An 11,582-nucleotide genomic window follows, 5' to 3' on the forward strand; every position below is an offset into this window, starting at 1 on the left:
ATTTAATTGTGACGCTATGCTAGCGATGCTAATCAGTGTGGGGGGGGGTGGGGGGTGATCCCGGATCCGGGGTTGAGGCTCGTTAGAGGTTAACTTGATTATGTAGGAATCTCTTTACTAGCTGACCACCACTACTAAGACGTGTGTCAAGATCAGTTACTCACCTGACTGGCCCTCCCAATAACCTCTATGTATAAATAAGAGAGCAGGTCTGTAATCAGTGTGGCAGGATAGAATGATTACACAGAAGTATGATTGTGCTTTTACATGATGGTCCTTCTGGTGGGGTGATAAATAACAAGGAGGCATCTTGATTTAACTCTGATCGCTTTTATTTGAAAGTCAACAGTGAAACAATTAATAAATCACGCCGCGAGAGGAACTGGATCCAGGTAAATAGGTGCCGGAACAAACATTGTAAAATCTGAGAGGTGCCGGATCCTGTTCCAGCTCAAATTAAGCACTGCTTATAGATATGTCAGCCAGTCAGTTGACTAGCTGCTGGCATAGACTTCTATTGCAGTAACGTTGAAGGGCTCTGGCTAGTATTACTACTAGTATTACTTAGCTAGCTAGTAGGATGAAGTATGAAGCTAACTTTAGACGTAGCCTCAGCAGGAGCAAAGAATACCCAATAACTTTGCTTTACAGAGAGTAGGCTACTGAGACAGACATTGATGTGGTGCTCAGTGGTGAGGCTGAGGCAGGATGCAATTCATGCAGGAGGAAGCAGACAAAGACAGAGAGAGTGAGGAAGCAGAGGAGACAGAGAGAGAGAGAGGAAGCAGAGGAGATAGAGAGAGAGAGGAAGCAAGCAGAGACAGAGGTTATTACAGTGGTTCCCAAACTTGGGGTCGAGGACTCATGTGGTGTCCCCTGAGAAAATCTGTAGTAATCTTAACAAATTAAGTTGGGAACAAAACATTTATAAATACATGTTTCAATATGAACATCTGCACAAGACCTATCTTCCCTATAGTCCGACATTAAAATACAACCACTGTATGTGGGGTGGCAGGTAGCCTAGTGGTTAGAGTGTTGGGCCAGTATCAAAATATTGCTGGATCGAATCTCTCAGCCGACAAGGTAAAAATCTGTCGTTCTACCCCTGAACAAGGTAGTTAACCCACTGTTTCCCCAGTAGGCTGTCATTGTAAATAAGAATTTGTTCTTAAATGACATGCCTAGGTAAATAAAATATGAACTTCTCCACAGGACATACAATTGAAGTCAGAAGTTGACATACACCTTAGCCAAATACATTTATACTCAGTTTTTCACAATTCCTGATATTTAATCATTGTGAAAATTCCCTTTCTTGAGTCAGTTAGGATCACCACTTTCTTTTAAGAATGTGAATTGTCAGAATAATAGTAGAGATAATTATTTATTTCAGCTTTTATTTCTTTCATCACATTCCCAGTGGATCAGAAGTTTACATACACTCAATTAGTATTTGGTAGCATTGCCTTTAAATTGTTTAACTTGGGTCAAACGTTTCGAGCAGCCAGCAAGTCACCGTTCATCAGTCAATTAGATATCATTCTTACACCAAACTTATATAAACTGACCCCACACCCACTTTTTCAAACTCATTTAGAAGCCAACTATCAGATATTTCAGAGCAGGCCCAAAATTCACAGCGCCTTCTGTTTTAACCATTATAAAAACATATAACACGTAGTTACTATCTAGCTGCGGGTCCAGTTCTGACAGTATGTGTAGGCCTAGCTAAAGCGACCTCGAATCCCAAGTTTCGGCTCGATAGGTCATTTGGAGCCCAAGCAGAGACAATAATTGGTACTGAAAATCCACATTTTCTGGGCGTTGCTACGGGGTCCTTGAATGAGCTATCGGACAGAAACGTTGGGGTCCGTCTCTATGGGCCGAGGCGGTTTCAATGCACCTAGTCTTGTGACTCTCGTACTTTTCTAAACGTCGTCATTTTCGTAATGGTCAAAGTGAATTGAAGTTATTGCAAATGTACAAGGCTGTTTCTCGATCTGAGAACCTTCTAGAGCCACATAACTCACAGTGCACTATCGACTTGAGCTCTATAACAGGTTTCTAAAGTTTCAGAGCTCTAGGTCTGATGGTTATTTGATAGTTTGAACAAAGGTAACTATTTCAGGCTCTGTGTGTCTCTAAGCCCCCGACTGTCTCACTCCATCCTTGCTGTGTGTGTGTTAGTGTGAGTTTTTCTTGGAAATCTAATGGGATGAATGACTGATTTACAGTTCATGAACGTTGCCCAATCACACATATGAAGTTTTGGAAAGATCTGACTTTTTTAACCCTTCAAAACAGCCCCTTTGACCCCAATTATGGCACTTCCGGTTGGCACAGGAAGCTAAAAGTAAACACATATCCTCATTGGGGTAGACTTTTACAGAATCCTGAGTTTTAAGTCTTTACATTAAGAACTGACTGATTTACACAGAGTTTAATGCACTATTTCTCTCAAACTGCAGGTTGGGTATGGCAATTTGATTCTAACCACTTCCGGTTGCTCCAGGGAGCTTAGAATCGACACAGGTAGACCTCATAGTGGCCTGATGGATTTTTATCGAAGACAGGTTCATAAGGCATTCATAACCCACATAGGCTTCAGGTTGAATTCAGAGGAGCAGGCAATGTATTCCTATGGGGAGAGATGTCATTGTAATCTGTGAGATGAAAAAAATCAGTTTTCACTGTTAAGGGTAAATGCCACACGGTCAAGGTTGGGCTTGCACAGATCGGGAGGACCTTATGAACATTCCTGTGGTTGAATTGTCCTTCTAACCCTAACGGTTCCACCGCTGTCCCCAAAAAGCACCTGAAATTTAGGGACAGGCTGCATTTTGGGCATGCATTTTTTCACGGTTGCTGCGCTCAGAGCGAGCTACGGTCAAGCGGGGCATCTCGTTGAACTCGGCAAGGCCTAGAGACTATGGTGATGCCATTTTTAGTGTTAATTTCAGTCTGTCTTTTTGGTGATGGTTCATCACTGTTGAAACATATTGCAAATGGACAAAAGTCAGTCAGCAAGTCACCGTCCATCAGTCAATTAGATATCATCCTTACAACAAACTGATACAAACTGACACCACACCCACTTTTTCAAACTCATTTAGAAGCCAACTATCAGATATTTCAGAGCAGGCCCAAAATTCACAGCGCCTTCTGTTTAAACCATAATAAAAACATATGACACCTAGTTACTATCTAGCTGTTGGTCCAGTTCTGACATTATGTGTAGGCCTAGCTGAGGCGACCTCGAATCCCAAGTTTCGGCTCGATAGGTCATTTGGAGACCGAGCAGCGACCTTAATTGGTGCTGAAAATCCACATTTTCCGGGCGTTGCTACGGGGTCCTTGAATGAGCTATAGGACAGAAACGTTGGGGTCCGTCTCTATGGGCCGAGGCGGTTTCAATGCACCTAGTCTTGTGACTCTGGTACTTTTCTAAATGTCGTCATTTTCGTAATGGTCAAAGTGAATTGAAGTTATTGCAAATGTACGAGGCTGTTTCTCGATCTGAGAACCTTCTAGAGCCACATAACTCACAGTGCACTATCGACTTGAGCTCTATAACAGATTTCTAAAGTTTCAGAGCTCTAGGTCTGATGGTTCTTTGATAGTTTGAACAAAGGTAACTATTGCAGGCTATGTGTGTCTCTAAGCCCCCGACTGTCTCACTCCATCCTTGCTGTGTGTGTTAGTGTGAGTTTTTCTTGTAAATCTGATGGGATGAATGACTGATTTACAGTTCATGAACGTTGCCCAATCACACATATGAAGTTTTGGAAAGTTCTGACTTTTTTAACCCTTCAAAACAGCCCATTTGACCCCAATTATGGCACTTACGGTTGGCACAGGATGCTAAAAGTAAACACATATCCTCATTAGGGTAGGCTTTTACAGAATCCTGACTTTTAAGGCTTTACGTTAAGAACTGACTGATTTACACAGGGTTGAATGCACTATTTCTCTCAAACTGCAGATTGGGTATGGCAAAACACTTTTAGGGTGATTTTAACACTTCCGGTTTCTTCAGGAAGCTTAGAATCGACACAGGTAGACCTCATAGTGGCCTGATGGATTTTCATCAAAGACAGGTTCATAAGGAATTCATAACCCACATAGGCTTCAGGTTGAATTTAGAGTAGAAGGCAATGTATTCCTATGGGGAGAGATGTCATTGTAAACTGTGATATGAAAAAAATCTGTTTTCACTGTTAAGGGTTAATGCCACACGGTCAATGTTAGGCTTGCACAGATCTGGAGGACCTCAGTAACGTTCCTGACATCCAATTGTGCTTCTAACCCTAACGGTTCTCTCGCTGTCACCCAAAAGCACTTGAAATTTAGGTCCTGGCTTCATTATGGGCCTACTTTTTTTCACAGTCGCTGCGCTCAGACCAAGCGAGCTACGGTCAAGCGGGGCATCTCGTTGAACTCAGCATAGCCTAGAGATAATGGTAATGCCATTGCAGGCTCTGTGTGTCTTTATTAAGCACCGCACTGTGTCACTCCATCCTTGATGTGTGTGTGTGTGTGTGAGAGAGAGAGAGCTTTACTTTGACATCTGTTTGGAGAAATGCCAGGAGAATGTTACCTGCCCGAATGCCATGTGGTGTGTGTTTTAGTTAAAAAATTAACTAGTTATCAAATTATAGGCTGAAAATTTACTTACCCCACTAAAGTAATTCATTTAACTTCTTATGGCTGCAGGGGCAGTATTGAGTAGCTTGGATAAAAGGTGCCCATTTCAAACGGCCTCGTACTCAATTCTTGCTCGTACAATATGCATATTATTATTACTATTGGATTATATCTGTGAGTAAAACAGTACTCATTTTGCAGCAAACTTCCTGTCAGAAAGTGAAAAATCTGAACTCGAGGCTCTGTTCCAGGGCCTCCCTAATCGTTTGCTTGAATTCTATTAGTATACATGCACTTCATACGCCTTCCACTAGATGTCAATAGGTTGGGAGAGGTGAAATGGGGTCTCAAGCTCTTTCTATGGTCAAAAGAGACAGCTTGGAATGACAGGACCCCAATTTCCTCTGTTCAGGAAGACGCGGAAATGACTTCCGCATTGGCTTCTGAAAAGCTTTTGTTATAGACGCCTAATATCTCCGGCTTTGATTTTATTTGATAAATGTGACAATATCATCGTAAAGTATGTTTTTTCAATATAGTTTAATCAGATTATTGAATTTTTTTCGGGAGTTTTGGCGTGTTCCGTTCTTTGCGTTTGTTGACGATGGAGAGCTTCGCGCCACTTGGCAAGTTTTGCTTGCTCATTCGAGAGGGAAAAATGACATTCTAAATCCAAACAACGATTGTTCTGGACAAAGGACCACTTGTACAACATTCTGATGGAAGATCAGCAAAAGTAGGACCCATTTATGACGTTATTTCCTATTTCTGTCGAAAATGTGTCGTTGTGTTTCCGCTTTGATTTTGGGCACGCTCTCTCGCAATAACGTAAGCTGGATGTCGTACTGAAGTTATTTTTAGAATTCTAACACGGCGATTGCATTAAGAACTAAGCTATCTTTAACTTCTTCTGGCTGCAAGCCCGACGTCGGTACACTTATGACAACAGCCACTTCAAGTGCAGGGCGCGAAATTCAAAAGATTTTTTTTTTTTAATATTTCACTTTCACACATTAACAAGTCCAATACAGCAAATGAAAGGTACACATCTTGTGAATCCAGCCAACATGTCCGATTTTTTAAATGTTTTACAGCGAAAACAGCACGTATATTTATGTTAGCTCACCACCAAATACAAAAAAGTACATACATTTTTCACAGCACAGGTAGCATGCACAAAGCCAACCTAACTAACCAAGAACCAACACAACTAACCAACAAACAACTTCATCAGATGACAGTCTTATAACATGTTATTCAATAAATCTATGTTTTGTTCGAAAAATTTGCATATTTCAGGTATAAATCATAGTTTACATTGCAGCTACAATCAGAAATTGCACCGAAAGCAGACAGAATAATTACAGACACCAACGCCAAATACCTAAATACTCATCATAAAACATTTCTGAAAAATACATAGTGTACAGCAAATGAAAGACAGGCATCTTGTGATTCCAGCCAATATTTCCGATTTATTAAGTGTTTTACAGCGAAAACACAATATAGCGTTATATTAGCTAACCACAATAGCCAGAAACACAAGCCCTTCCCCAGCAGTAAAAGTTAGCGATCGTGACAAACCAGTAAAAGATATATAATTTTTGACTAACCTTGATATTCTTCATCAGATGACAGTCCTATAACATCAGGTTATACATACACTTATGTTTTGTTTGAAAATGTGCATATTTAGAGCTGAAATCAATGGTTATACATTGTGCTAACTTAGCTACTTTTTCCACAACGTCCAGATATTTTTCTGACACTTTTTCTGACACATATTCTGACCAAATAGCTATTCATAAACATAACTAAAAAATACATGTTGTATAGGAAATGATAGATCCATTAGTTCTTAATGAAATCGCAGTGTTAGAATTCTAAAAAATAACTTCATTACGACATCCAGCTTCGGTATAGCTAGAGTACCCAAAAGTTGGGCGCCGACGACTACTTCACATGTACGACAGATATATGAAATAGCATTATAAAATGTTTCTTACTTTTGCTGATCTTTCATCAGAATGTTGGACAAGGGGTCCTTTGTCCAGAACAGTCGTTGTTTGGAATTAGAACGGACACTTTCCCTCTTCATTTAGCAAGCACACTAGCCAAGTGGCACGAAGCTCTCCATCGTCAACAAAGTCAGAGAACGGAACACGGCAAAACTCCCGAAAAAATTTCAATAATCTGATTAAACTATATTGAAAAAACATACTTTACGATGATATGGTCACATGTATCAAATAAAATCAAAGCCGGAGATAGTAGTCGCCTATAACGACAGCTTTTCAAAAGGCAAATCCATGTCCCTCTTCGCGCCTTCCTGAAAACAGGAAATGGAGGACACGTCATTCCATGAGCTGTAATTCGAGTCCAGATCAAGTTACACAGTCCATTTCTCCTCTCACTCCTTGTCGACATCTAGTGGAAGACGTATGAAGTGCATCTAAACTAATAAATAACATGGACTTTAATAGGCAGCCCCTGGAACAGAGCCTCAATTTCAGACTTTCCACTTCCTGTCAGGAAGTTTGCTGCAGAATGAGTTCTGTTTCACTCACAGATATAATTCAAACGGTTTTAGAAACTAGAGAGTGTTTTCTATCCAATAGTAATAATAATATGCATATTGTACGAGCAAGAATTGAGTACGAGGCCGTTTTAAATGGGCACCTTTTATCTGGCTACTCAATACTGCCCCTGCAGCCAAAACAGGTTAATTTGCTGTCCAACATGTATTTTTTAGTAAAGTTTATGAATAGTTATTTGATTAGATTAGGTGCCTCTCCAAGATTTCTCCGGACATTGTTATTGCATTTTGCCTACGTATTCACATTGTATAACCACGATTTGTGCCGCTAAATGTGCACATTTTCGAACAAACAATATATGTATTGTGTAATAGGATGTTATAGGACTGTCATCTGATGAATTTTGAGAAGGTTAGTGAAAAACTTAATATCTTTTGCTGGTTTATTCGTTATCGCTACTGTTGGCTTGAATCAATGCTGTTGTGTTTTTGGCTATTGTGGTAAGCTAATATAATGCTATATTGTGTTTTCGCTGTAAAACACTTAAAGAATCGGAAATATTGGCTGGATTCACAAGATGTTTGTCTTTCATTTGCTGTACACCATGTATTTTTCATAAATGTTTTATGATGAGTATTTAGGTATTTCAATTTGGTCTCTGTAATTGTTCTAGCTGCTTCGGTGCTATTTCCGATTGTAGCTGCAATGTAAAACTATGATTTATACCTCAAATATGCACATTTTTCGAACAAAACATCGATTTATTGTATAACATATTATAAGACTGTCATCTGATGAAGTTGTTTCTTGGTTAGTTTGGTTGGTTCTTGGTTAGTTAGGTTGGTTTTGTGCACGCTACCTGTGCTGTGGAAAATGTCTGTGCTTTTTTGTATTTGGTGGTGAGCTAACATAAATATACGTGGTGTTTTCGCTGTAAAAAACATTTTTCTAAATCGGACATGTTGGCTGGATTCACAAGATGTGTATCTTTCATTTGCTGTATTGGACTTGTTAATGTGTGAAAGTAAAATATTTATAAAAAAATATCTTGAATTTCGCGCCCTGCACTTGGCCTGGCTGTTGTCATATTGTGCCCGACATCGGGCTTGCAGCCCAAAGAAGTTAAGAAATGGGTTTGCATGGCCGAGCAGCCGCACACAACCCTAAGATCACCATGCTCAATGGCAGGAGTCGACTGGAGCGGTGTGAAACTCACCGCAATTGGAGCAGTGGAAATGCGATCTCAGGAGTGATTTGTCACCATCTGGCAGTCCGACTGACGTATCTGGATTTGGCAGATGCCAGGATAATGCGACCTGCCCGAATGCATAGTGCCAACTGTAAAGTTTGGTGGAGAAGGAATAATGGTCTGGTGCTGTTGTTCTTGGTTTGGGCACCTTAGTTCCAGTGAAGGCAAATCCTATTGCTACAATGACATTGTAGACGATTCTGTGCTTCCAATTTGTCGCATCAGTTTGGGGAAGGCCCTTTCCTGTTTCAGAATGACAATCCCCCCCGTGCAGGTTTATACAGAAATGGTTTGATGAGATTGGTGTGGAAGAACTTGACTGTCCTGCACAGAGCCCTGACCTCAACCCCATCGAATACTTTTGGGATGAATTGGAACGCCAACTGTGAGCCAGGCCTAATCGCCTAAAATCAGTGCCCGACCTCACTAAAGCTGTTGTAGCTGAATGGAAGCACATCCCCCACAGCAATGTTCTGACATCTAGTGCAAGGCCTTCCCGGAAGCCTTGAGGCAGTTTTACGGGGGGGGAACCAACTCCATGATTTTTGAATATGTTTGATGAGCAGGTGACCACATACTTTGTCATGTGGTTTGCGTTCTAGTTATAAATTAACTATTTAGCAAATTATAGGCTGAACATTTACTTACCCCACTAAAGTTATTCATTTCACTTCTTGGATGTCCTGTTCACAGAGGGCAATCATGTGAATCACCAATACATTCTAGCTAGCTAATACTGTACTGACCATGTTCAGGCAAGTTTCCTCCCTGCCTCCAAATATGGGCATGAACATGAAGTACCCTGAACATGAATAGATCAGTCTGGCCCTAAAAGATCAGATGGCATCAACATGTAACGAAACCAGGAGATATGAATCATCAAGTCATCCTACAGGTTCTAATACAACATTTACTCATGTAAGATGAAGAGCATGTACTTTATTTTACAGGATGATATAATGCAAGAAGCAAGCAATGGAATGATTTAGTGAAATGTGAAGATGTAGACTCAGTAAAGGGGTCTTTCATCCCTCTGTGGCCTGGAACAATTCTTCAGCCTCAGAGTAGCATGGTTCTGATTATGGACTCTGCTGAACTCCTGTATATATATATATATATATATATTGGAATGACATTTCGATGTCGACGGAGGACCAAAGATGCCATAATTAAAATGAATATAGAGAAACCCACACAAAGGAAATACTGACAGATTTGATTCCACAGTCCAAGTCCTGCAGTCAGAGTTAGGATGTGAATATTTGTAAACTCTTTCAGTTGTGTTCCGTGGGTGTCACTGAGTAGGCTGATGCCCCATATCATGGACCCAAGATCCACAGGCATTAGGAAGGCCTTGCCTGTGCACGTGACTAAACCCCACAACCCCCTTCTTAGCTGTCAATCTTGCTGATTTCCACCAATCAGAGTTGATGTCAGAGTGATTAGAGGGACAATAGAGTGCTGAGTACCAGGCAGTTAGCAAGTGTGGTAGACTACTAATGACCATCACCAGCATCAGAGCTTGGAGAAGCCTAATTACTACATGGTCACGTGGAATTTGACTGCCTTCATGTCCTGTAACTGCCGGTGTGGTGGTAATACAGTCACCATAACAGTCCTACTCCTTCCTCCATTTCCCAGAAATGAACTGGTTCATATACATTGTTCAGCATATCACACCAACAATGAAGTAAGTAAAACAACAGTTTAATATCAGGATTTCTTCATGTATTTATTTGAATGGAATGTGAGTCAGTTCCTGTAGTACATTAAAGGCAACTGTCAGTCTTCTACATCTTACTTCCAACACCTTTCATCTACAATTAGAAAACAAAAATACACATCAATAACCAGCTGCAAAGAAGTAACATTTAGTGAAAGAGTATGTATATACACACACCTTGGTGGAACAGTTGATAGCAATGCCTGGTGGAGTCTCAGTACACTGGATCTTCTGTCCAGTACTGGTCACACACCAACAGTAACCTACCAGAAAGACATGTTGCATATACAATATATACACATTGAATTGTCACATTCAACTGAATTGATTATTTTGTGCGTGCGTGTGCACCAGTGTTAACCTGTAGAGCCCCAACATTGCTCGGGGGTGTATTGTCCATTGTCATCACACGTGGGGACGTAGGCTCCAATTGAGCCATTTAAAGCGGCATGTCTAGCATCCTCACATGGGGTCTTGGGTCGTATCATAGCATCTGTACACAGGTAACATACATTGTAATGTGACCATAACATTGCAGGACAATATACATTTCTGGACATACATTCTGGAATCTTGGGGTGTGTCCCATATGGGCCTTATACAGAAGTAGTTTCCTGGCTAAATATTGAAGTTCTGCTACTTGTTTAAAAGGCCTGTGGAGTCAAATTCCAGTTTCTGTGTTTTGTAGAAGACCTGATGAAACTAAGACTGGAAATTGTATCAGTGTTATTTCCTGATAGTTGCTAGACAATCCAATCATACATCCAGTTGAATGATCAAACCGTTCATATCAGAATACCTCAGTCCAGCATCTAGACACCAATATACATCTCTGGAACTAGAGGAGTGGCAGGTAGCCTGCTGTTTGAGAGTTGGGCCAGCAGTTCAAATCAGTGAGCTGACAAGTTCATATATCTATCTATGTGCCCTTCTGCAAGGCACAACCTTCATTTCTCCAGTGTCAAGGTTGATAATGTCTGACCTCTCAGAGGGTGTTCCATGGAGAAACTGGTTATGAATAGAAACGCATTTCCATTCACACCTGCATATTAATACCTACATGTGTGTGAAGTAGGACAGAGCAACACCAACAAATGTTTTTATTAAATGTAGGTGAGTAGGTGTGAGGTATGTCACGCTTACCTCCCAGAGCAAAAGCTGTGCTGACAAGCAGAAGGATGGTCAATATCGCCATGGTGATCGTCTCCTGAGAGAGAAAGAGTGTAAGATTAGTTGAGCATTTTTAAATCTGGAATGGCTGTGGTTACTAGAGGAGAGGTTAACTTCTTTGGGCTGCAAGCCCGAAGCCGGGCACAATATGACAACAGCCACTTCAAGTGCAGGGCGCGAAATTCAAAATATATTTTTTAGAAATATTTAACCTGATGAGGACAGAGGGCGCTGTTGTCACTTGGGGAAAAACGTG

At 40.8% G+C, this 11,582-nt stretch overlaps 1 protein-coding gene across 1 annotated transcript; it reads right to left on the reverse strand.

Moving 5' to 3' along the window:
* Window positions 1-10,223: 10,223 nt before the first annotated feature.
* LOC120042333 (equistatin-like) lies at window positions 10,224-11,351 on the reverse strand. Its single transcript, XM_038987142.1, has 4 exons — window positions 11,300-11,351; window positions 10,518-10,649; window positions 10,334-10,419; window positions 10,224-10,250 (listed from the first exon to the last, which is right to left on the reverse strand). Exons 1-4 carry the CDS (start codon window positions 11,349-11,351, stop codon window positions 10,224-10,226), a joined length of 297 nt encoding a protein of 98 aa, XP_038843070.1.
* Between the last annotated feature and the right edge of the window lie 231 nt (window positions 11,352-11,582).

This window comes from Salvelinus namaycush, unplaced genomic scaffold (assembly GCF_016432855.1).
Source record: "Salvelinus namaycush isolate Seneca unplaced genomic scaffold, SaNama_1.0 Scaffold656, whole genome shotgun sequence".
Taxonomy (NCBI): Eukaryota; Metazoa; Chordata; class Actinopteri; order Salmoniformes; family Salmonidae; genus Salvelinus; species Salvelinus namaycush.

Bases quoted from the DNA above. Each gene is read 5' to 3' on its own strand.
- LOC120042333 (XM_038987142.1), bottom strand. From the start codon at position 11,351: ATGGCGATATTGACCATCCTTCTGCTTGTCAGCACAGCTTTTGCTCTG. The intron at 10,420-10,517 runs GTTAACACTGGT...TCTTTCTGGTAG, and splicing joins GCAATGTTGGGGCTCTACAG to GTTACTGTTGGTGTGTGACC. The intron at 10,251-10,333 runs GTGTGTGTATAT...TTCTAATTGTAG, and splicing joins CTATCAACTGTTCCACCAAG to ATGAAAGGTGTTGGAAGTAA.